The 27442-nt window shown below is 34.4% G+C and overlaps 2 protein-coding genes across 5 annotated transcripts in view; one reads left to right on the top strand and one right to left on the bottom strand.

Annotated features, from left to right (window-relative positions):
- The window catches only part of LOC111062213, a 23032-nt gene extending 9330 nt beyond the window's left edge, over positions 1-13702 (bottom strand). The window contains exons 1-3 of one of the 3 annotated variants that reach the window (XM_039440220.1): positions 13524-13702; positions 13348-13377; positions 2168-2233 (exon numbers count right to left, since the gene is read on the bottom strand). In XM_039440220.1, the coding sequence (XP_039296154.1) occupies positions 2168-2233; positions 13348-13377; positions 13524-13558 (131 nt within the window). In that variant the 5' untranslated portion in view covers positions 13559-13702. Of the gene's footprint in view, positions 1-2167; positions 2234-13160; positions 13378-13523 lie in introns of those variants that run through there. The other 2 variants (XM_039440222.1, XM_039440221.1) reach the window with 2 other exon arrangements.
- LOC120348909 (gustatory receptor for sugar taste 64f-like) lies at positions 3884-27442 on the top strand. 2 transcript variants are annotated; one of them, XM_039440224.1, is made up of 10 exons: positions 3884-4341; positions 6654-6804; positions 9990-10228; positions 12671-12874; positions 14424-14521; positions 15480-15704; positions 20191-20345; positions 21330-21495; positions 25430-25519; positions 27324-27442. In XM_039440224.1, the coding sequence occupies exons 1-10, from the start codon at positions 4317-4319 to the stop codon at positions 27381-27383; spliced, it is 1413 nt and encodes a 470-aa protein (XP_039296158.1). In that variant the 5' UTR covers positions 3884-4316; the 3' UTR covers positions 27384-27442. The 2 variants fall into 2 exon arrangements, with proteins under 2 accessions (XP_039296158.1, XP_039296157.1); XM_039440223.1 differs by lacking the exon at positions 3884-4341 and adding an exon at positions 4488-4566.

Below are 27442 nucleotides of genomic sequence, written 5' to 3'. Positions count from 1 at the left end.
ATTGCTGCAACATTTCAGTTGGGATATTGTTAATTTCATTTTGAATTGTCTGTTATGATCCAACCACAGTTATTGATCAAACGTGAAAACGTTTTATTTGAGATAGCTCCACAAACAGAAAATCGCAGGTGGACAGATCATGGGACCAGGAAACGCAGATGTTGCAGCGATCAATGAGGAATCGTCAACACAGATTTCAAGAGTGTATTCGTTCAGGAGGAAGCCATCTTAAATAAGTAATTATCAAAAAGTGATAGATGTTATTAATAATTCTCAAATGGCAAGTCTTGAACTTTACATTAGTTTGAATAAAACCATTTTGCCCTACCCACTAATGTTTTATGGCGTTTTAAAAGTTCTCCTTCTTCTGTGTCATCCTGTACATGAGAATAATTTAGTATTGAATGTATTACTTCACCTGGGATACTGAAATTTTATAGGAAGAATATATAAAAATCAGTTAATACAAAGTGTGTAGGAGGGCTTGTATTACTATATTCCTACTCTCTATTACTATAACTACAGTATTCTATTAGGAATAACCCTCTTTACTATACTAAGGATATGGAAATATAAGCCTAACCCAGAACCCTCTTTACTATACTCTAAAAGGGATAATATAAATAGAGCATGAATAATAAAGATATCATAAAAAGCGATAAATTGAGTAAACATACTTTTCATAAGTTTATCGAAGATGTTTTATGGCCCCCCAAAGTGAGAACTAATCAGTAGCACTTGAAACATGCTGGTAAACAAGTGGAAATCAGATCGATATTTCCAGAGAATCATTGTCGATAAAATAAAATCGATACTTGGGAAAGCGTGCCGTGAATTGGCTGGTACTTAAACTTATGTTCTGCATGTTACAACTTTGCCTATGGGAAAGTTAACGATTTAATTTGTTTGATTTGGGCTGGGGAGATAATTACTACCTGTCAAATGAGGTTGGAGGGGGGGGGGGAAAGTTGTCGAAAAATGAAAAAGGGAGATAGAGAGGAGAAGAAGGTGGATAGGAAGTAGGGAGAAGGGAGAGGAGAAGAGAGGGACGAGGAGTTAGTGTAAAGGAATTGAGAAGAAAAGGGAAAGAGGATAAAGGAGAAGAAGAATGAGTGAAACAAAAAAAGTTGCTCCTAATGAATAGAATAAATACAAGGAGCAAAAAGGAAAAAGAGAAGTTTGAAAGTGGAGAAGGAGGAAGAGTTGATGAAGAAGAAGGAGAAGGAGTAGGAGAAGTAGGAGGAGACGGAGAAGAGAAGAAGAAGAAAATGAGGAGGATAATTAAGAGTATGAAGAAGAAAGAGTAGTTTTGGAGAATAGAATAGAATGACTGCCTTTATTTTATACCTGGGAGGGCGAAGTTAGGGCGCAGTCGGCCCTCTCTTACACCTAACCCGCAAAGAAGTGGAGAAGTGGGAGGAGGAGGAGTAGGAGGGAGGGGAGAACGAGTTGGTGGAGTAGAAGGGGGAGATGGAGTAAGAGGATCAGACGGAGAAAAGAAGCAAGGAAGAAGTAGAGGAGGAGAAAGAAGATGAAAAATAAGTGATAGAATTAGATGAGATAGGTAAAAGAAGAAATAAAACGTGTCTCGAAGTAGAAAGTATGGTATGATGGATTGTAAAATAGGGAATAAGGTGGATGGAAGAAGAAGCGGCAGAGGAAGAGGAAGAAGAAGATTCTAAGAGGGTAGAGTACCACTACCACTCAGTATTGCAAAATTTATTGTAAATATTTGTAGTTGATGTTTTTCAAGAGGTCAACACTAACTAATGAGGATCTGAAATGTCACAAAATCGACTGTCAATTCTATTAATGAGAGCTATTCTTTGAAAGTGCCTTATTACGTAGCTCTCAAAATAATTTTGTCTACTGAAAAAAAAACTTTCTTTTCCACTTTTTTCTCACTCAATCTTAATGTTTAAATTTCCTTCACATCATACATATTTACTCTTTAATTGAGATTCAATATAAGTGTCTCAGACAAAGCAATTTTTCTTTTGTGTTCTAAAGTTTATTTTGTCAAACAAATTATTCCAAAAGTGGAAGCTTTAACGTTTGCTTTCAATTATTGGAAAAAATCAACCAAGAAGGTAATAAATACGTGAATTTTAGGATGTCTTATTGTGAGGTGAATTTGAAAATTCAACAACATAAATTTATAGCTTACTCGAATTTGGAAATTTTCAATCCATCCAGTCCAGTCCAGGAGTTCATCCGTCCAGTGTGAGTTGAACTAAAAAAAAAGAGATATTCATAGCTTATTGGGACTTGTATCATTTTTTTTTAATTCAACACCCGACCTCAAATTACACTATAGTAAGATTCACTTTCAACTGTTGTCAGGAGTCCTTACGAATAACACCAATGCATCTTATTCGAAAAATGCTGACAGTTTGATCTGAAACTCAGTATAGGACACCCAGTGTCTAATTGAGTTGCCGTTTATTAGTTCTTAACACTCAACTCTTATACACTAAGGAAACCAGATCTGGAACAACATTGGTGTCCGAGAATCATTATAGTCCATTGAACAGAGTTGCTTCTATTACACAAGGACACCACTGGTGACTCAAGTGTCTCACTGGTGCCCTTGTATGAAGACTACGAATACTATAGATCAGAGAGTGTATGGGGTGCCATCATTAATTTTTTGTTTCAAGCTCAAGTCATACTTATACTTGGAGTTCATGTTTCTGACAGATAATTTTTCAATGAAAGAGTTGAAAATGTGATTTCATCATATTTGTATTGTGCTCAAAGTTGAAATTGGAATATATGGTTGTCTTATCTTCTTAAAATGTATGAAATCTGGGATACTTATATTTAAATAAATAGAAATAAAAATCTCAGTACCCTTTCTTTGAATTATTTTATCAGTGATATTATTATTATTATTATCAGTAATTATTTTTTTAGTGATAAAATAATTCAAAGAAAGGGTACTGAGATTTTTATTTTTATTTATATTTATATTACAAGTAGCCCTATACAGAAAAGAGACTACTTATATTTATTTATAAAATAGAATTACATTACATTACTAAAGTTACAGGTACAGTATTATGAACACCATTTATAAAATAGAGTACCCTTTGAAAATAATAAAATAATAGGTTAAGAATATAAATTATTATAACAACTAATTTCAGTGTTCACACCATCTTCAGGTTATAAAATACATTTCAAATAAACGTTTCACTAATTTTAGTAATTTATTACTAATAAACGTTTTACTAATTTTAGTAAAACGTTTATTTGAAATGTACTAATTTTAGTAAAAAGTTTATTTGAAATTTATTTTATAACCTGAAGATGGTGTGAACACTGAATCTAATATTGTTATAATTTATATTCATAACCTATTATTCTATTATTTTCAAAGGGTACAATAATTCTATTTTATAAATGGTTGTCATAGTACTGTACCTGTAACTCTTCCATTCAAAGTTATAATTATTGGAATTAATGGTAGTCATAGTAGTATTTTGGGAGGAGAAAATTTGGGTAAAAAGTAATAGTAAAAGATAGAACTATTTGTTCTTTGTTATAATTTAGTCCAGTGTTTAATTTATAGTCCCTTGTTATAATTTATATTATTAACCTATTATACTATTATTTTCAAAGGGTACAATAATTCTATTTTATAAATGGTTGTCATAATACTGTACCTGTAACTCTTCCATTCAATGTTATAATTAATGGAATTCATGGTAGTCATAATAGTTTTTTTGGGAGGAGAAAATTTGTGAAAAAAGTAATAGTAAAGGATAGAGAAGTGGAAAATAGAATAAGAGGAGGAAACAATAAGAACTTTGAACAAAACATGAAGAGAAGTACTTGAGTTTCAAGTAGCCAGCACTGTTTACCCAAAAGCGGGTTGACTTTAATGAGAGATTGGCAAAAAGTGACAAAAGATTTTGAAGTAAAACAGAAAGCGTCCATAATAAGAGCGAAAAGCGTGTGAATAAGGGGAATAGAAGGGGATGCAAGAAGTGGTGAATCAAAGAGGGAAACTATCATTTTCCCTTTTTATTGCCTAACCATACAGGGAAAGTAAAACGTTTCAGATTCATACAAAACATCGCTAGCACTTGTACTGTAGGCACAGATACTAGGAGTTGACATTTCTCTCCAACACTGGAATATTTGAGCTTTACAAGATCGATTTTTGATCTTTATTATTGAATGTGGAGTTTAAATTCAATGTTGTGTTATTAATATAAAGGTGCACAGTCTCATATAGTCCAATGGATTTTTTAAAAATGTGAATAATTCTTATGAATGGATAATCTGCGAGCTGATTAAGGAATGATATAATGTTGACTGCTGTAAGAATTGGAGGTACACAATTTAAACATTTTTTACTGGTCTAGTTTTTTATAGTTTCCATAGATTACAAAGGTATTAATTTTTAAGGAGTTTATATTCAATGTTGTGTTATTAATATCAAGGTGCACAGTTTCATATAGTCCATTGGTTTTTTTTTTATGTGACTAATTTTCATGAATGGATAATCTGCGAGCTGATTAAGGAATGATATAATGTTGACTGCTGTAAGAATTGAAGGTACATAATATCCAACTATTTCTATAGATTACAAGGGGATTTATATATTACACGGAATTACAGGAGATTAATAGATCGACATGGACTTAAGATATAAGAAGTATTAATTTTCATAGGAACAGTTCTCAGTTCTTTTCTTAGTGATTCATTAATACGAATCTCTTGGTTCTCATATTGTATAAATAAATTGATATTAATAATAATGTCATCATCATCATGCCGAATTCAAAAATGATAATGTAGTGTATATTTTAATAACTTCATTTCTGCTTGTTCATAACTGAGCATGAAATCGATTCACTTATATGAGCTACTTTATTCAAATTAATAAAAACAACAATTTAGAAACTTGTAGTACCCTTCTATGAAAACATTTAAATAAATAAAAATGTAAAACATTTCAATAGTTGAAATATTTTAAAATGTTTTAATTAAAAGGTTCAACAAATTTTTATATTGTTTTTATAGCTGAACATGTTTTACAGTCGTCACCATAACAATAAAATTCACAATACCGATATACAATAAAAGTAACATAGATATTACATTACATTAATGCGCTCCAGGTTTTAAAATAAAGGCAGCCTATCCATCTATATTTTTTTCAACTACAAATCATAATGTGTATTTTACGCAACCTTGAAATGGACTTATCAAATGTTGGTGGTAAACTGTTTTGGAGAGAAATTTCTCTGTTTCTCTCTACATTAATTCATGAATTATTTCAATCGCTTGATTGATGGGATAGTCTATGAGAATATGCAAAGTAGTTATACGTAGAATACACTGTACATCTGAGGTATAAACTGGATAAATTAATTATTTTCAAAAAATCGCATTGCAACCTTCCAACAAATCATTGATATCTTTCGTATTTTTTCCATTTGAATAGTATACTGTTTATAAGAGAATGAGAATTACACCGATAACGATTGAAATTGTGATCGATTCCCAAAAACCCAATCTAACCAACCCTTCTATCTAAAATTGAAATCGATTACAAAGAATATATCACTTGTTGGGAACAAGAATGTTCCACTCATCATATACAGAGCCCATGTGCTGTTTTGGATTTTCCTACATAAAACTCATTTTTATGATATCAATATCAGATCGACTGTGAGAATTTTCACAACTGTTCAGTTTGTGGGAAATAATCATGATAATATCATTGAGTTATACTTCTGCTGGATAATTTCAGAGAAAACACCAATTCGTGAACACCAATAGTTGAAAACCTTATAGGTGCCAGTTGAAATTCAAGATCTAGTATTAGAGGACAGGGTATCTAAAGCTCCAAGTTGAAATCTTATTGATAGTACTTTATTGAGTGATAGAAACTAAAATCGGAGATTTGTTACATTTAAAATCAACATTAAATGTTGAAAACACAAACTAAGAAAGTTTAAAAATGTTTAACTTGATGGAATGACGGTTGAGCCTTAAACGATGTACAGTACCTAATTCACTAAACCTCAAGAGTTTGTTGTAATATAAAAAGAAGTCACACAGTTTCAAAAACTTTTGGTACGATAATTGCAAATTATAAAGAACAAAAATGTCTTCTATAAAAGCATCAATTATGGGTGATTCTAAACAATTCAGGTGAGAGTTGAAAAATGAATCAGGTAACAAATAAAAATTGATTACTTGGCAAGATAAGGTCTAGTGTAATAATTTTCACGTGGTATATTGAATCTACCAGGTAGATTCATGGAATCTCCATTAAATGTCCCCACATATTTTTCAATATTTAAATAATTTAGTTCTCCGATTCATTAAATTTCATGCAATTCATAAAACATTTTTTGTAAACATCCAGGAATCATGTTCTCACAATACTGTTGAAATTTAAAGAATAAACATTTTGGCTAGAAATAGTTTTTTTAGATATTTGAATTCTTTATCAACAGAACGATATTTTGGCTAAACGAATTTTTAGCAAATACATTTTTTATAATCTGAACGATTATAATCTACTTTCAAAGGAAGAGCTGGAAAATTGTTGGGTAAAACTCATTATCGATCATAATTCATGATTTTCACATCATAATACAATTTACATAATGGACTTCATGAATTTGCAGCCAATACGACAATGGAGAGATTTCAAATTAGGAGTGATCTGACAACAAATTGGAAAAAGTTCAGAATGTATATCGACAAAAATTTCAAAAACAACAAAATCGAACCAATAGTTGTGCAATCGAACAGAGATGAATTGCTGTTCACGCCAAGGTAAAATCATTTTATTGCATTGTTCATTTTAGAAAAAGTAAAGACAATTAATTACTGAAAAAGAATGACATCGAATCCTACTATTGCTTGGACAAATCATAGAATTATACTTTCAAGCACTGGAAAATTACCTGGAATAAATTTCAGGAGATTATAATCATCTGGAATAAATTTCAGAAAATTATAATCATCTGTATTCCAGATATGAAATATATTCCAGATGATTATAATCTTCTGAAATTTATTCCAGATGATTATAATCTATTAATTCTGAAATAAATTTCAGATGATTAAGACTAAGGCCGGTTACAGAGCTCGACCGACCGTCAGTGCGTATGTACCATCCTGACCGTACGCATCGATGAATCAGTTTTACACATTCAGAGCTCGACCGACCGTCAGTGCGTATGCACCATCCTGACGATACATAAGTTTTTCTGACTCACAAAATGGATGCCTTTACAGATTGTTACTGCAGCTTATTATCTTCGTAAACGAAAGATTAAAAGACGTAGATATCAAGTTCGCCCGATGGTCGCCCAAAGAGCATTTCAAAGGGAATTTAGTACCATTATATACATCATTGCTTGGGGTGAAGATACATTTTTCAACTACCTCAGAATGTCCATCAGAAATTTTGGTGAGTTATTTCGAGCTTGTATCACCATTGGGAATACTTGCAGTCACTTTAAGCTACGGATCAAAAAAATGTAGATAATATTAATAATATATGATTTTTTCAGTAAAAAATTTAGAAATGATTGAAGAAATGTACAGAAAAACTCTGAATTCAAATATGACAATACCTAATTGAATTCACTCATTATGCTATTCAATTCAATATCAGCTGATTGTCAGGCAGACGTGTCAGCACATTGGTTATGTTGCGATCGGGCTACTGATCAGTACAGCTCTGAAAGCTTCTATTTGTTTCATTAGCGCGTCAGTCGACCGATGGAACGGATGCGCACGAGCTCGACCGATGGTCCTCGTACGCAGTATAAAACGCATGGTCCTGACCGTACGCATGAGTGCCGTCAGTCCTGCTCTATACGGATACATGGAATATCTATGGAAGAGACAAGCGCGACTGACGTACGCACTGACGGTCGGTCGAGCTCTGTAACCGGCCTAAAGCCCGTTTTTTCTCTCCCATCACTCCCGTCACAAACACGTCCAAACAAATCAAATCCATCACGTCACTCCCGTGTTAATAGTCACGTTAATAGTCACTCCCGGCTGAAGTATAACATAAGTAAGTCCCATTGATGGCTTAGTAAAGAAAAACAAATCTGGTGTGGCGCACTCACACAACTTTCCTTGCCGTTATAAAAATTGATCATCTGACGCTAGTGTTCACGCACATCTCACGTTTACTATTTAAAGATCTGAGCCAGCTGGTGACAGGACAATAACGTTGGAGACACACGAGGTCTGCTATCTCTTCATAGTGAATGATTTAATAGAATCAATAGTTGCCAACAGTTTGCAATTGAATAATCACATTTTCTCGAATTTCGAACTTATTTTCAATTTTAGGTGAAAATGTTACTGAACATTATTTGAAGAAATTTTCATGCTCAATCCTTTCCACTTGATTTTCTTTTTGTTTACATTGTATCTGAAGCCTGATAATTGGGAATCTAAAATCAAACTTTGTATAGATGGGGCGGAGCTCCTGAAATTTTTACAGATATGGGACTAGTGGCAGTTGATTGAGCTTATCAATGACTATTTAAGATATGAATTTGATCAAAATCGTTGGAGCCGTTTTCGAGAGAATCGCGAAAAACCCTATTTTTGACAACATTTTCGCCATTTTAGTCGCCATCTTGAACCGCATTTCATCGAAATTGTTCGTGTCGGATCCTTATGTTGTAAGGACCTTACGTTCCAAATTTCAAGTCATTCCGTTAATTGGGAGATGAGATTTCGTGTACACAGACGCACATACACACACACACACACACACACACACACACATACAGACCAATACCCGAAAACCACTTTTTTGGACTCAGGGGATCTTGAAACGTATAGAAATTTAGAAATTGGGGTACCTTAATTTTTTTCGGAAAGCGATACTTTCCTTACCTATGGTAATAGGGCAAGGAAAGTAAAAATTTCCAGCCGGTTTCCAACTTGACGAATATAGAAGATGACGATGAAAAGTAAATTCGTATGGCTTTTGTTGGTCGGGAGTCCCTTGCGGGAAGGTCCCACCTTGCCTGAATATATAATAATTTAAGCCGTCAATGAGCCTTCCGACTGTCATACTTCAGCCGGGACCGACAGTTAACGTGCCCATCCGATAACATGGGAGTGACCTGTTTAAAAAAATGTTGGTAATGAGAGGGTTTGAACCCGGGACTCTATGCTGCTAAGCAAGCACTCTATCATAGCCACCTCTAATACCTGTATTAGAGGTGGCTATGACTATCCACTAGACCACGGATTAAATTATATACTTATAAGGTTCGCTTCGCTCGCCATATCCGTCAAGCCATGTGGCTCCGCCCCCTGGACCCCCAACTGGATCGTCCAAAAATGAGATCAGCGGGCTCGCTTCGCTCGACTGCATTTTTCATTTGAGCATGCTTAATTCCATCAGAAAGTCAAAGTACTGAGAAAACGCAGAAAAGCTGAGAAAAACGGTGATTTTGGGCGTATCTTTGATGAAATATTAAAGTTACCTCATCACAAAATTTTTAGACTAGCTAAACCTCTGTACCAAATTTGAACATTTTCTGTCTATTACTTGATGAAAGAACTGAGAAAACGCAAAAAACCGCTAATTTTGGGCGTATCTTTGGCGTTATTTCAAATTCCTTCTAACATTATTACACCCCAGCTGAGCTTCTGTAGTAAATTTGAACATTTTCTGTTCATTTTTTCTCGATAAAGCTGAGAAAGCGCAAAAAAACGCTGGAAAAACGCAGATTTTGGGCGTATCTTTGGAAATTTTTCCAAATCCGTTCTTAGTGCGCCTCTAAAGGGTCAACTGAACATACCTACCAAATTTGAACGTTTTTGGTCTGGTTGATTTTTAGTTCTGCGAGTGAGTGAGTGCCATTTCGCTTTTATATAGATTTAGGCCAGGTGGGACTTTCTCACCTACCTACCACATACGAATGTACTTTAATCGATACTAAAAAAATTATCAATAAATGAGTAAATGATTTCAGAAAACGCAAACGTTTCGGCATACACCAGAATATACGTTTTATTTTGGGAACGGCCTCGTACATGGGTGCGTTTCCAGTGACCAATATGATGAGTGCCGACCCTAACAGACTGGCCTTCCATTGGATCTCCTATCCCACGGCCTACACCTTTTTCCTGCTCTTCGGATTCATAACCATCGAAATTCTGGCCGTCCGGTACTCCATGAGAAACATCAACCAGGCCAATTTAGCTGCTGCAGGTTGGTTGCAAAATATTTTTTTCAAAATTCAAATTTATTGTTAACCAATTGATAACAATTCAATAGATGAATACAATGTATGATTTATAAAATACATAGTACTAAAATTCCAATCAACACATAAATTCTTGAACTAAAAATAGCCAGTTTTCAATCGGACAAGGCCAGCAAAACCTCGGTTTGTGCGCTGGAATTCTTAGTACTACACTGATAAGAGTTTATAAGGGAAAAAATCAAAATAAATGTATCTATAAATCTAACCCTAATCTAAACCTTGTTTAGAATCGAACCTAGTTTTCAATCGAATTAAACCTCTAAATCTAGTTTTGTAGACTGGTACGTGAGAAACTCATCAACTACCCTCTGTACTCACAGAGATAGATCGGACCATACAGTCATCAGCAACGTCAATAAAATATTCATAACACTTGATGATACCTACTTAATTTATTATAAAGAATGTGTGAAAAACTCCTCCAAAGAATAGAAGGGGTTTGTTCGCAGAAGATCAAATAGCGATTTGCCGAACAAAGAGACTGGATAATTTTTTATTGACTCTGGCAACTATTGTAGACCTTTGTTCCCAAGACGTGATGGGACTTCTGTACTTTAGTTAATCGTTCACGTTCGATATCAAAGATGATGAAACCAGTGGACTTGTGCAACAGTTTGAGACTGTTTCATAATTTAGAATTGCAGTACATCTGCAGAGCCACATGAAACGAACTATCTACAGCCATCTCATGTTATTCGTGTTCCAATTGTTTTAAACTTTGACGAGGTCTGTTTGGCGACTGGCGGTCATGGACTGAATATATTGAATTGTTTCAATTCTCTAAGGCCCGTTTACTAGTACACATTAAAGCTGATGGACTATAAAATTTGTAGGTTCAAAATGGAATCTAATTTCCATAAGTTCTGATTAGACTATTCCCTGTCGATGACTATGAAAAATATGCCAAGTAAAGACTATTCAATCTCAGCACGGCGAAGCGAGAAAATAATATAGGGCCTATCACTGTAGCGGTGACATTCACTGACACTGATATTTGGGAATCCAGTTCTAATGGCCCATAAAATTTAATAAATATCCGAGAAATCCTGTGTTTTAGAGAAGATGATGTGATAGGAAGAAACATCTTGAAATTCTTATACAGTGAGGTCTACGTTATAATGGCAGTATTTGATCAACAAAGGTGTTGCTATCCTTGTCTATTGTTCGGCAAAACAGACTATCCTTTTCTAGCTTCGCAACTTTGCCAAATCCGGTTTTAACAATGTAGAAGTATAATAAATTAAGGCAGACAAAAGGCAACGCTGTTCTCCTATCTCTATCCACTGCCATTATAAAGGTGCGAACAGATTTCCTCGCCGCGAACATGAGCAATTCACTTTCAATCAGCTGATGCTAAGCTTTTTATATCTGTATCTTACCGTTTCTGTAAAAATACCTACAGATATAATCAGCTGATTAAAAGTGAATTGCTCATGTTCGCGGCGCGTATATCTGTACGCACCTTAACGTGGACCTCACTATAGTTATTAACATACAATTACCAGTACAAGAATACAATAATAGTACAAGAATAGTTTCACTCCAATAATTTCAATTTTGTGACTCTATTCTGTATTGTAAATATATAATTTTCCAGCCATCTCTGACGCTTTGATACCAGGCTTAGGTCTAGCTGACAGCTATAAATAGAAGTTATCTTATCAAAATTAGAACATAAAATATTGTAGAATGTACTCAACTATATAGTAAGGTCCACGTTATAATGACAGTGAATAAAGATAGGAGAACAGCATTGTCGATTCTCTGCCCTAATTAATTATATTCCTGCATTGTCAAAAACAGATTTGGCTTCGTTGCGGAGCTAGAAAAGGATAGTACTACCTGCTTTGTCGAATGATAGACAAGGATAGCAACATCAAAGTTAATCAAATATTGTCATTATAACGTGGACCTCACTATAGACCTACTAAAATTGCATAATACATTACTGATAAGAGTACCGTAACTAAAATTGTGGTGGGTCTTGAAAATGTGTTCATAGCTTCATACTATTTGGATAGAATAATCAAGTTGGTTGATTTTATTCAAAGGCTTATCTCTAATTGGAGAATTATGATAACATTAGAGATAAATATAGTACAAGAATATGATGATCTTTGAAAGTTTCCGTACCAGTTTACAATGGACACAATAGGTGTTTAAAAAGATGTACATACTATATTCCTTATAAAACTTATGGATTTGACTATGTGATAATATTTCGCTCAACTTGAAACTAACCAAAACTTAACTTAATCAAAATGCAGTATTGAACTGATATAATGTATAGGGCTATCATGTATATATTCATAATAAACATGTATGTTATACACTTATAGTAATTCTGATTCAATGAATAATAAATGGTTACTTTTTCCAATTTCTAGGTGGTTTCAAGAAAGCGACTTCTGGTACAATATTCTACGGAAATGCTTGTATTGGCGTGTACTTATTCTTAAAGCTTGCGCGTTCGTGGCCCGATCTTATAAGGGAATGGCACAATATTGAACTATCCATGTACAGATTTGGAACCCCAAAAGTTCTGCTAAGATTTGTAGTCATGACTGGAACACTAATGTCACTCGGATTTAGTAAGTTTTTGAACCCCAAAAACTGGAATATTACATCTTGAAAGCATTCTTGCCAATATTAGGAAATATATTTTAAAATCTTAGGTTACAAATACAGAAATATCTATTATACTTTGGATAAATCTAATAAACTAGGAGTTTCAATTTAAAAATAATACGATTATCAATAAAGAAATTAAAAATAGAATATTGGAGCATGCAACTATAAAATTGTAATCTGGTAGCCTTTAAAAATAATATTGTTATAGTTGTTAGAAATATCTGGAAAAATGTACAACTAACTTACATAAGGTAGTCAACTCTTTTCTCCATATAAAATGTTTGCAATAACACTTCATTGTTTGTCTATTTGATATATAATACAGTTGAGTTGTAAAACTTTAGACTTGACACAGACATTACGAGTGATGCAAACAGTCAAAACTACTGGCAAAAGAAAAACTGGAATGTATCAACTAAGAGATAACACTTACCGTTTAAGTTCTTCATTCTCTTTGAAAAGTCTGTAAAAGAGAGATAAAGATAAGAATTTGGATAATATTCTATAGATAATAATAATATCAAGATGACGTGAATAAATAGACTACAATATTCTAACCTCTTTTAAAACGTAAACAAACAGTTGTTGATTTAATTGAAATGTTTTTACCTGTTTAAACTGCTATCAGAGGAAATTTTGCTCATAATAAATATTATTTGTTAGATAGTGAGACTTATCAGTTTCGTTTATTTTCATTAATTGCATTGCAGTTTGACAGACTTTTATCTGATGTATATTTCCTGTGTTATGAATGATGTGTCGACTGTTCTCCAACCTTGATTATCAGCTGTAGGAAGTTACCAACTTCCAGTATCAAAATAAAGCTGACCAGATCAAAAAGGCATTAATGGCAAATGGCGGCAAATCTGTTGTGCTTTAAAACGTTTTTAAATGAGGCGCATACCAGAATAATTAATAAAAAATATGGTATGAATTATTTTTATTTTATCAAAATGATTGTAGAGGATAAAAACATTCATTTTGATAATATGCAAAAAGAATACTTCAATAAAATGTATCTACAGTACAATGTTTATTATTCAACACAAATGTTAATCCATTAATCTATAACAATAAAAAACTGTGTGTTTGTAGTCTATTAATGTAGTGAAATATCAAAACTTATATTTCATTCACCTGTAATATTAAAAATAATTCTATGTTAGTTATTGGATACTTGGATTCATTAAATTATTGCCGTCAAGTCAACATAGCGTAATCAATTATGTAATTTGATTGAGAGTAGTAGGAAACGATTACAAATAAAAAAGGTTTCATAAAAAAATCTATTGCTTGAAAGAATATCCACAAAATACAAACATGGATCTTGTATGATAGTTACTGTCAGACGCTAATTCTTTTTTATGGTTCAGTTATCCATGTTAAGAGGAACTTTTACAAATAAAGATATTAGTTTCAAATAAAGAAGTGAGTTCCAATTTTTATTATTAACAACGGTCTACATTTTTTCAGTATAAGCTATAACATTTTAAATCATTTTGATTCCAGTTGAACACATGTTTCACGATGTTCTTACTACAAGGGCGGCCGTCAAAGCTTCAATAAAAGAAATCGTCCTGAACGGAACGAGGAAGCCAGGTTTCTATGCAAGTACTTTTTGATAGGTTCATGCCAATAATGTGTTAAAATTAATTGCATTACATTAAAACACATGCAGTCGCTCTGTTCCACTTGATAATATACAGAGAGCAAACCATGTTCTTCCAATTATTTTTTTCATTCAAATAAATAATTCCAATTATTTCTGAACATCTTTCTTCGACCACTCACATATTTTATAGATAAAAGAAGTTCCTAGCATGTTTTCTAGTCCAAATTACTCGACATTTACTTAAATCATTAAAAGAAACCTTAAAGTTGTTTGAGAAAGACGAAAAACTCAAACTAATAAAATACATTTTCCCGGGTATTGTGATATAAACCAATATCTATTACCTACTTATTGATGAACTTACATCCCATTACCCTTAGTAAAACTTTGAAATAAAAATATTTTATTCAATTTTATCAGAAAGGTGAATTCCCTTTCTATTCTTCAACCCTAAAACGATCCAGCAATATCATAATAAATATGAAGAATGAAATTTTAAATAGGCTATAATATAAATCTGTGGTTGAATAGGAAATTTGAGAAAAGTGGGAATTTCACAAAATCCTATCATGATGATATTTAGTCAGTTGGCGGCTCAAGTATCAACTTATTTCTATATATACAATAACTTATGTTATTGAATCTCTAATTTTTCTACAAGAGACCTTTCATTTTTGTCAGTTGGTGGCTCAAGTATTAACTTATTTATTTGTACTTTCTGAAACGTATATATTCAGATATATAATAATTTTATTTCTTATTTGTAAAATAGCACCATAGTACCTTTTTAAAGATTTTTGTAATATAAAATAACAAATTAAAAACTCAGGTTAAAAATAACTAGTTTCAATGCTGGCTACATCATTATCAAGTTTTGAAAAAAAATTATTTCAAAAAAACAAATATAATCTTTTTTGTACTTATTTTATTCAATTTTCAACTTTTTTTCACAGGAGACTTTTCACATTTTTCTGGAACGCTATTCGCTCAACTCACACTGGTACCTTATTGAGGAGGAGAGCGACTACAGAGTATGGAAAGGTCTGCTGATTCTATGGCTGAGTTTAACAGCCACCTTGATCTGGAATTTCATCGATTTATTCATCATGCTAATCAGCGCGGCGTTGGCGGCTCAGTTCACTATTGTCAACAGAACGCTCAGGAAAATTAGAGGAAGGGTGATTATTGGTTTTCAACTATTTCAAGTCAAAATGTTTGAGTTTCAGTCGTAAGCGACTCAGGTCGAGAAGAGACTCGACTCTAGTCGAGAGCATGTGTTTCCAAAAGGTGACAGTCAGACCAGTCGATTCTAGTCTCCGCGACGTCACTATTTGAAAATATATGCTCTCGACTAGAGTCGAGTCTCTTCTCGACCTAAATCGCGTAAGTGTGAGTTGAGCCTAAATTATTGTACAATATAAAGTAAGCTACCATTTTTAACAGCAAGCCAAACATATTTAATAAACACCGCTGCTTAATGTTATAAGTAGGTACTTTATTGCACGATAAATATTGAGCGTCTAAAAATCGTTATGCTCAACATGATCTAAATTTCAACATAGGAGTTGAAATTCGTCATTGCATTGGTGACCTAGTGTGAAGTCGTGCATTGGTGTCCTAGTGTGGGGTCGTGCACTATACACGGATACCACTGGTGTCCTTGTGTAGAGTCGTGTATTATACACGGACACCACCGTCGTATAAGTGTGGAGTCGTGTATTACCACTGGTGTCCGTGTGGAGTCATGTATTACACACAGTCACCCAGTCACCGCTGGAGTCCATTAATAACCCAGTCACCGCTGGAGTCCTAGTGTAGAGTCACTACTGATGTCCTGCAACTGTGGAGTCGTGCATTACACACAGACACCACTGGTGTTCTAGTGTAAAATCATGTACTATAGTGAGGTCCACGTTATAATGACAGTGGAGAAAGATAGGAAAAACGTTGCCGATCCTCTGTCTTGTCAATTGGTCAGATTTATTGATGTCATAAATTAACTGCTCATTCTAGTTTAAAATAATAAATTATATCTTATTGAGCAATAAATAATAGTTTTCAATAATTTCATAATGAATTTTCATAATTAAAATGAAATATTCTGCTGATTAATTATTAATTCTACATTGTTAAAAGACGATCTGGCAACAGAGAAAAGGGGTAAAAGAAAGGAGACGGGGCCGCCGAGAGCAATGGATGAACAGGTAGAAGTTCTAGTGACCCTTCAGTGGTCGCCTATTGTTATTGAATTTCGACATTTTCGTGGACTATTGTTAAGGATTCCACTCCGAGGAATATATTGGTGGCCCAGTCTGATTACTTAAAGGCATTTTCAGCTGTAAACCAGTGGTAACCTACATTGATTGGATAAACACACACATTCTATCGATTATAAGTACAAATTTAGTCAAACTAAGAACGTATTATTTTTTAATAAAGATTACGTCCTTTTATACTTATTCTTACGTCCTATTATATTCAGTTTACATGATGATACTAGAGACATAGACATATCATCAGCTGATGAATAGCGCACGTGGTGTGTAGCCACGAATTGTATGTAACTCAAGTTAGTCTGTATACAGCTTGTGAGCAAGTTGAGTTTCATCAAAAAGAACCATTAGGAATAACTGAATAACAATTACTTTAACACTGATCTAGATTCAATAATAAAGTGAGAATACAAGTAACAGGTATGGTGGAAAGTAATAGATGAGTTCCTACCAGCTAAAACTGCCTTCAAGAAAGCAGATGGGGCCACTCCGGCTACTAATGAGGGTGATGAAGCAGAATCAGAGGACAATAGAGTGTGATAGTTGAGAGTTGGAGGATGAACCTTTTTGGAACAATAGCCCAGTGTACAGGTAGCGCGGCCCCGTCTCCTTTCTTTAACCCGAGAAAAGCGAGAAAGAGATAGCGCTATCCGCTTTGTGGAATGATAGACAAGAATAGCAAATCCATTGTTAAACACTGCCATTATAACGTGGACCTCACTATAGGCTTACATATGGACATTACTGGTGTCCTAGTGTAGAGTCATGTTTTAAAAACGAATACCACTTGTTTCCTAGTGTAGGGTCGAGTATTTCACACGCACACCACTGGTGCCCTAGTCCCTAGTGTAGTTTCGTATATCACATAAGGACACCACTGATGTTTTAGAGTGGATTCATGTAGGCTACACGAGCTCTTGTAACATGCATCTAGAGAACACAGAATACAGTAGGCAATTACTGATAAACTAAATTTTGAATACCGGTAATAGATCATAACATTTTTCAGGAAACAACTATAAATTTTGATTTACTTTCAATAACATTGCTACTATAATTCCACAATATTTAAAACGGGTGTTTTTTTTAGAGGTGAAGAACTTTAAATTGCATCGTCCAATGAACACCTATCTTAACAGTGTTATGGCAGCAGGTTTGAAGAGAGGCAAAAATTAGAGTGAGATGAGAAGATTGGCTGGCTACAGGAGAGAATGTAGAAGATGGTCTGAGCTACACCCGACACTGTGAGACAACAAGGAATAGGGAAAGAAGAAGAAGATGCGAGAAACCAAATAACGTTGGGTACTTTCGAACTACCGCAACCCCGTTAACATAGGGGAGCCCCCTGTGGGTTGGGAGAGCTTTGAGTCGATCATAGTACTCAAGAATGTGTTGAAAACCAGAATTCACCCACAGTATCCATGCTTGTCGTGGGAGGCGACTAAAATGGATCTCAAACCCACGGGATCTGCCCCATCAGGGCAGTTTCGGAGGGGCAAAAAGAAAAAAACCCAAGAGACCAAAGATGGGTGAAACTCCAGGCACAAATGTGGGTCAAGAGGCTGAGTTGAGGGTGGCCGGGCGCCCTAGAGGCAGTTTGGCCGCCCCTTCAGCGGAAGGGCTTACAAAAAGGCCAGGAGTGGAACTCACGTAGGTCACGAGTTTGTGGATGGAGAAGCCAAAACTCACCACTGCTCAAAGAAGGGCGGCCATCTAGGCAAAACTTCTTGGGTGAGGTGAGGCTTTTGACCTAGAGAAGTTTCGGAGGGACAAAAAGACAAAACCCAGGAGACCAGTGATGGGTGAAAAACCAGGCACAAATGTGGGTCAAGGGACTGAGTCAAGGGTGACCGGGCGCCCTAGAGGAAACTTGGCCGCCCCTTCCTCAGCGGAAGGACCTACAAAGAAGGCCAGGAGTGGAACTAATTAGTCTGAAAAGACTGCCAAGCATATCACACTGGATTGCAACAAGGATTTCAAGCAGGTGATGAATGGAATCTTTGCATAGGGAAAATCTCCTGGTTCTTGTAAAGGACATAGGTATTGGTTTGCCTAACTAACAAACTACATGGGAACACAATAAGCTTCGGTTGACGTGTGGGGTTCTTTGAACCTTTGGATCCTTGAATCCGTCCCTTCAAAAACAATATAAGCAATAGGGGAGGGGTAGAGACTTTTGATATGTTTACCTCCCTACCACACTAAACAGAGCTGCAGGGTCAAAAATTGTCCTTCAAACTTTTTCCTCTATAACCCTTCCTTGACTGGACTACTAGATCAAAAGTTTTTTTTTATCGAAATAGAATCCTCAACCGTCAAATTATACCTGTAAAAGATATATTAAGCTGTTTTTATAATTTTTACTAACCCTGTAGGCCAATAATAATTATATCGTCAGTGTTTCGCAAACTTGACCTAACCTCTTTCAAATTAAGAAAATAATTACTGTATGATAGTGTAAAACATCTTCTATAATTTATAAAAACATACCGTACCTCTCCTTTCTTCTTCTGGATTTTTGTTTCCACCATTTCAAAGGCCATGGCATCTTAATGCTGGGCCCTAGTCAAAAACTGAAAAACTGTACGATAATCTTTAAATTAATGATCACACGGACACACGTTCAACCCCAAGACAAAGAACGAGGAAAAATGAGTAATGAGTAATCAAATTTTTTAGCAACTACGATCAAGTAAACATCCATGTCAAAAAGCTTCAACAACTTATTAAAAATCTCATCTACCCAACTATGAAAAAACTCAAATTAAAAAGTCTCACAAATTAAAAAAAGAAAAATAATATTTTATTTGATTCAATATTGTTTAAAACAATTTTGCAATCATTTTTTTGACAGTCACCTGAAATTATGTCATCAAAAGTCAACCAATCAGAAAACAATGATTGCATGATTGCGCGTGTCAGATTTTGAATTGAAAATAAAATCTGTATGTTTAGTTGGAATTTCAAAAATAGTTCTTTAATTATTGATTATTTTTTATTATGAATTTCGTACGCTATGTATTTCATGTCTGGAATGATATATTATCAAATGTATTTCTTTTCCTATTACGATGTTCTCGACTGAACTCTGAATAAGTTGGAAGGTCGTGTGTGCTTTTCTTTACGAAAAGGTTACGAATATTCTAAAAATTACGTGCCATTGATATAACTAGTAACAGATTATATACATAATATGTCTATTTAAATGAAAGATTTCATCAATTTTCAATTCACTGCAGTTTATAAAAAATGTACGATACAAAAATATGCGCTTAATCTGTGTAAATAGCCTACGTTAGGCTATTCTCAACGTCTATAGCAATTATAGGTAGCGTGTGGTAGCGTAATAAGTTATCAAAAGTAACAGTTAACTTGAATGAATTTTTTTCAGGTATTGACAGAAAGTCAATGGAGAGAATACAGAGAAATGTATGCGAACATGACACATCTTGTCAAAACTGTCGACAATCATATCAATAAAATTATAGCTATATCTGTGGCCAACAACATATACTTTATTTGTGCTCAGCTTATTACTGAGATTGAGTGAGTAAAACTTATTTATATACATTTTTTATTGCTATAAGTTTGTAAAAATAGTCTACTTTTAGTCTCAAGAGCTAGCCAATAGGCTATCAGGCGCGGATCCAGGGAGGGGCAATCGTCCCCCCACTTTTTTTAAGTGGTGTGTTTGAAAAAAAATGATGAGGGTGCAGAAATAAGTAGTCTATAGGCTAATGTATAAAAAATCTAATCAATATTAAAAAATAAAGTTTTTGATTTAAAACTTCAACAATTTTTTTGGTGGGGGGAGTTGAACAGGGGGTTGGTCCCCGGACGACAACCCCAATCATCGCGCCCTCCTATCAGGTCAGAGTCCTGGATCCGCCCCTGGCCTATATAGGCCCTACGAATGAATCTTCTAATTTTACATGAATGGGGGTTGAGGCTTATTACGTGTAAGAGAGGGTCAACTGCACCCTAACTTCGTTCTCCTAGAATTAAATAAAGGCAGCAATTCAATTAGACCCCAAGTTTGGAATATTATTGAAATAGCAATTATATTTTTAATACCGTAGTAGAATAAATTGATATTTTCAATCCAATAGCAATTCAATATCATTGGAAAAACTTCAACTAGGGCTACCTTAAAAAAACTTATGAGTTTTTCTTTTGGTAGAGAATAATAGGTCGAATAGGCTAATGTTTAAATTAGGAATATGCCTATTGAATGAGAATAGATCTGCTACATAGACTGAAATTTTTACTATCTGCATTATTGAGAAGATCAATGTCATTTGGCTGATTATCAGCAGAACTAAAGAACTAAGTTATAGAACTAAGAATTACAAATAGCAGAAAGGACTTCTGTTGCTGCAAATATTGAACAATTAATTTTTGGGCAGTTTCATTCAAGCAAATATTGAACAATCTTTTGGGCAGTTTCATTCATAAAATTTCCTTTTGCTAATTATCATTCAATTTTTTTTTATTGAAAAAAAATTAAATTCAAGTATGTCCATGTTTCAGCTCCATAAAACAAGACTACATTCCAAGCATATTCTACTTGTACTCGTTCTTGTTTCTGGTTGCTCGCACCACAGCCGTGGTCATTCAAGCTGCTGCAGTGCACGATGAAAGCCTAAAAGTCACACCGGAACTTTTTAAATGTCCTTACGAAAGCTATTGTATTGAGGTGAGTGATAACACCAATATAAAGAGTGATCAAAAAGTTGCGTACATCATCAAATAAGGAAGTAATAAAATGTATTTTACAAACTTTATTTATTATTAGAACATGTAAACACAAAATACTTACATTTTTACTACAAATACTCAAAATGGCTGCCTTTTCAGTAATGGATGCATGAACTCGTTTTATCATGTTTGATGACACTTTTTTCAGCACGTTTACATTGATGTTCTTGATTTCTGTTCTGATGTTAATCTTCAGTTCATGCAGTGTGTTGGCCTGTTTTTATAAACTCTTCCTTTAAGGTAACCCCACTGTAAGTGGGCTTATTTACCTCCTTTTAAGGTAAAACTCGTTGCTCTTGAGAAAACGACATGCTTAAGCAGGGAAACCACTATGCAGTCACCATCAGGCACCGTCCAGCACCGACCGTCACCGTCAGTCGCCGCCTTCACCGTCATTTTTCCGGCGATAACCCACTTGACCGTCTGGTTAGCTCCGTCAGAAACCAGAGCTAACCAGAAGAATTGCATCAGTTGCGATGGAGAGTTCATCAGACGAGGAGGAATTGTTAGTAATAGCCGCAGCATGTGCTGAAGAAGAAGAGATACAGAAACGGAGGAAGCATAGGTACTGGGTGCACGAAATCTTCAGAAGAAGAAACGAATATGGTGAATTTCATCATTTGTTTGACGACTTGAAAAAAGACGATGCTAAGTTCTTTTTATATTTCCGCATGAATCCAAAGAAGTTCTACGAATTGCTCGAGTTACTGAAATTCCCAGTGAAACACAATAACTTCCGTGAAGTCATTGGTCCTGAGGAGCGGCTGGCCATGACACTGAAGTAAGTAAATTTATAAATGTCATGTTACTTTTTCATTTGATTTTTTTAGCGATTCCATTTACGTTTGTCGTGATAACTATTATCACTAGTATTATTCAGGAAGGGATACTCCCTAATAGCCTCTATCAACATTTTGTCCGTACTCATCGTTCACAGAACAAAGGCGCACTACAACAAAACACTGGCGATGTGACTTCACTGATAGTTGAATGTCGACTGGAAGAATGATAAAAAAACGGACCGGCTATCCGGCAAGAATGCCCCAAACAGCAATGGTGGCCGACGGTGATTGACGGACACGGTCGTGGCCGGTGACGGACGGGTAAAGTGGGTTGCCGTTCGTTTAAAACAATGCGAAGCAATGTTGCCGATACGCAACGGTGACGGCATAGTGGGTTCCCTGCTTAACACTATACAGACTTAGGTCCGCCGCAAAGTAGACCCACTGATCCACGCCGTGGGATGTTTTGTAAACCATTGCTATAGTGAATGCAAATTGGCGAGGCAGGTGATGGTGGCACCATCTCTGAGTGAAATTGGTAAATTCCAAGCTTTAAATTGCATAATATGTTATTCTAAATATTGGAGATGTGTAAATCATTCATGACAATTTAAAAATCAGGTTTTATTTATGTTTTAGAGTAAAACAAACAAATACTTGTCACTTGTACAATTACAACAGTTCAGTGAAGGCTTGAATTGATGCTTGAAATGTTGATGTCCATTCCAAATTATTCAGTTAGAATAAAATGAATGACTGGATTTAAAAAAAAATAATAATGAGAATTTAGGTTATGATGACAAATTTAAATGTAAACAAACACGAAGCAGACAAACTGTTTGAACATATCTTACTGCTTGAAATTTACCAATTTTACTCAGAGATGGACACGTATTTCTCCCGTGTTTTGGATAGACACGTAAAGCCATCGGTCCCGGCTGCCTAAAAAGCAGTCGTTATAGATCATGTCAGAGGCCCTGAAATTGATCAGTTGCGACCTGAAAACTCTGACATTAGACCTGAGCCAGCCAGGTCACACGATATTATTTATTTACCAATTTCACTCATAGATGGAGCCACCATCATCACCCGCCTCTCCAATTTGCGTTTACTATAGCAATGGTTTACAAAGCATCCCACGGCGTGGGTGTACTTTGCGGCGGGGGTGGCTAGTATCCAGTTCAATGATCTCTAGATTTGTTGTAGATGCTACATGTTGAGCTATCAGAAACCAGATTTGTTTTTTGAAGTGTAAATTGTTATTTTAATAAGTAGGCTTAACATAAATTTTGATTTGGACTGTCGTAAAAATTTGAGAAGCTATAGTTTTGGGCATAAGCCTGTTGTACCTTCTCACTCAAGTGTAATAATTGTACATGACTGAATAAATAAATAACTTATTCATAGAAACTTCTATTTACAGGAAGGTTCATTCATATTTGCGCGACTTTTCTATCTCTCTGTATTAAGGTGCATACAGATATACGCGCCTCCAACACGCTCCGCCCTCGCTCCGATCATGAACGTTACGGGAGATGTTAGCTATTCTCGCGTTCCACTCTTGCTCCCCGGTCGATCATCATTCGATCTGCTCGAGTGACGTTCGATTGCGGAGCAGAGCGAAAGTCTGTACGCACCTTAATAGAAACACGGCACAGATGAATTTAAAAAGACTAATAGGTACAGTATATTTCCTCAACTGGTGAGGGAGATGACTAAAGGTGATAATGGTGAAGAAGGAAGAACCTCCCTCAACCACTTTATTTATTACATTCCACAATCACAATATCAAATTAATGATTGGGAGAGAATCAACAGGATAAACCCAAAACTGTTTCTCTCCCTAATTTTGATTAAAAAAGTACAAATGAGGTTATGGAAACACTTTGGTTGAGGAAGGTGGTTTAGTCAACGAAATATACTGTACCTATTATGAAAGTTTTCAGGTGTTTTTAAAACTATCTGTGTTGTGTTTCTTGTATATATTGCATCTCAATAGGCTTGAAAAATGTAGTTCTTTGAGTGGGCAAAACTCACCAAGTCATATCTTTCATTATTATTTCTCTTTTTCCACTTTATTAGATCTCACCAAGTTGCTAGACACGTTTTTCTTGTCTGGCAGAACTCACCAAAGTCTTTTAGTTTTCAAGGAATCAAATTATGGCCTAGCAAAATTATTCTCTAACTATCTGAGTTTTTGATCCTCATGAACACAGCGCTCCATCAATCATAATTCACTAACCATCTTTGGTGAGTTTTGCTTTCCACAAACATAAATTATTATTAATGCACAGTAATGTCATTAATTAGGAGATGGTGAGCAATATTTGCTGTTTGGTAGTCAGGCAAAACTCACCAAGTGTGATATTCTGATTTTGAATTACACTTTTTATTGAAATTGTAATTTTTTGAGCAATTAATTTTAAATGAATATCGAGCAAAAATGTGATTAAGAAATTTGATAATTACATGTAGTAAGTGTTGAAACCTAAACGCAATTGCTCTTTGTAGCATGGTAGTACCTTACGCTATTGTTTCTCTATGGTACTACCATAGAGAAACAATAGCGTAAGTAGATATCCCATGGTATAGGGCGTTTATGTTGCAACTTTTACTGTTATCTCAAGCCGATTACTGTCGATTATTGTCGTTTTTTACCGTTTTGTTGGGGTGAGAGTGTATGAACGGCACAGTATGAGAGACTACGAGCGTCACACAGCTTCACCGGAAAGAACTACGTGGATTATCAGCTTGAGATAACAATCTCTCATGCTTGAGATAACAATCGGCTTACACTATTGTTTCTCTATGGCAATACTCTCCGAAAATCCTATTCATGCTTATAACTCAAAACTGTAGTTTTTGACTTGGAGAGTTTTGCCAGTAAGGGTACGATATGATATAATTAAGTATATTGTTAGCATCTTTACGGATACAAAATCGTACAATGATGATGTTACTCTCCATGATAGCGCCTGCGTGAAATTCAAAATTCAATTTCTTCTCAAGTTTTTATCCAGTTACTGTTTCATATTAACTGCAATTAGTTATAGTTACTTCAGTTACTGTAATTAATATTTTTGTTTTCAGGTTCAAAGGTTCCTGCAAGAAGTGACATCCGATCATGTTTCACTCACGGGCCTGAATATGTTCTCTATAACCCGCAATTTTCTTCTTGGAGTGAGTAAACCTCTTGTGATGTCGAATTATAATTATAGAGTACGAACCGTACTCATTTTTTGTAATCAGCGCCATGCCCTATGTACAAAGAGTTGAGCGAGCATAATCAACAATAGATCATGATACCATAATAATAACAACAAAGTTAACAATAAACAAATAATTTATAAAATAGAATTATAACCCTTTAAAATTAATAAAACAAGAATACAATTATTAATTTAAAGGGTACTATAATTCTATTTTATAAATACAAGAAAGTAGCCCTGAATTCTAACATTTTGATAAACAAATAAATACAACAAACAATACTGATAAAAATACAACATACAAAATACCTTCAGTTGGTCTCCTAATCACTTTGAGTCAGAAATATCAGTTCTTGTGTTGTAGTAGAGGTGATGTTATGGTAAATCTTCATATGAAATAAAACGACTTGAAATTTATTGTTACTACTGTAGTCTGTAACAATTAGTTTGTGGCCACACCATTTCCATCAATCTCTAATAAACTGAATCATTTCGATGTGTAGCCAAAGTTTTCTCGAAGAAGTATTTCCCTTCTCAAAATTAATTTCTTTGGAGTAATTTTAAGAAAATCAAGTTCAACTTTAAAAGTAAACTCTAAAGACAGATATAAAAAAATACTCTTTTTCTCTCTCAAAATTAATTTCATGCTAGAAGTATTTTATTAATTTCCTTATTTTCTCATCTTGCTTATAAGGTTTGTAGCCATAATGGTCTTTTTTGCTTCGTCGATCCTATCATTCCGTGATAAATGTTGTATTTATTTCCCCAACAGATCTTTGTTATTTTACATTTTAAGAATGCTCTACTTTTAAGTTTATTCAACTATTCCACTTATTATTTTTTTTTTACTTTTTTCATTTAAAATATCGTTATGTTTTATTTTATTTTACTGAGGGTTGCTTGTTAAATTATAATTTAGTATTGTATTGGAGGGTTGAGTGTAAGAGAGGGCCGACTGCGCCCTAACTTCGCCCTCCCAGGTATAAAATAAAGGCAGTCATTCTATTCTATTCTCGATCTTAAAGCTTTCAGTAGACTAGAGATTTATAATGGTATAGTAAACGGTATAGTACCTCAAATTTTAAATGGAGGAGTGTTTCGAGTTATTTAGATGAAAGATTTGGCTTTGTATTCTGTTTCTGGATTGATCTTCTTTTCTATAATATAATAATACTCTATTCAACTTTTTGTTCACTTATTATGACATGTCACATACGCCAAGCTATGTTTGATTATGTAGAGTTCTGTGATTCACTTTTTGTGTAGTTGAGAAGTTGATATTGTGGTAATTATTCATATTGAATGAAAAAGACTGAGAAATTGTCAAAAAAAACCAATGATTTATTGATAATTAGAAAGACCGGTTTCGGTTATTACACCATTGTCAATCTCTGATAAACTCAGTCTGATAAACTGTTTTATCAGACTCTACTGAGTTTATCAGAGATTGACAATGGTGTAATAACCGAAAACGGTCTTTCTAATTATCAATAAATCAGTGTTTTTTTGACAATTTCTCAGTCTTTTTCATTCAATTCAAGTTCTGTGATTCGATAAATAATTCATAAATAATTATGGGAATTTCAATTGGGTAGTTTCAATTAATAATGTGATTGAATAATTATTCCAACATATTCAAAGATGTGAAATATTCTATAAATTATGCTATAATGTTGTAAAAAGTTTTCAGGAGAAATATATAGTTTGCAATAAAAATATTGTAGTCTAGTTAAAGTATTAGAGATGCTGAAGAAGGTACTTTTTATAATTTTCAGATAGCAGGGGCAATTCTCACCTATGAAATTGTCCTGATTCAGCTACAAAACACAAAATAGGAAGGAGAACAAGAGTGAGAGAAATGTAACAAATCGAGAAAAAGAATGACGAATAACAA

This window comes from Nilaparvata lugens, chromosome 13 (genome assembly GCF_014356525.2).
Source record: "Nilaparvata lugens isolate BPH chromosome 13, ASM1435652v1, whole genome shotgun sequence".
Lineage (NCBI taxonomy): Eukaryota > Metazoa > Arthropoda > Insecta > Hemiptera > Delphacidae > Nilaparvata > Nilaparvata lugens.
The sequence above is the reverse complement of the archived record's forward strand: the minus strand, read 5'-3'. Positions and strand labels throughout refer to the sequence as shown.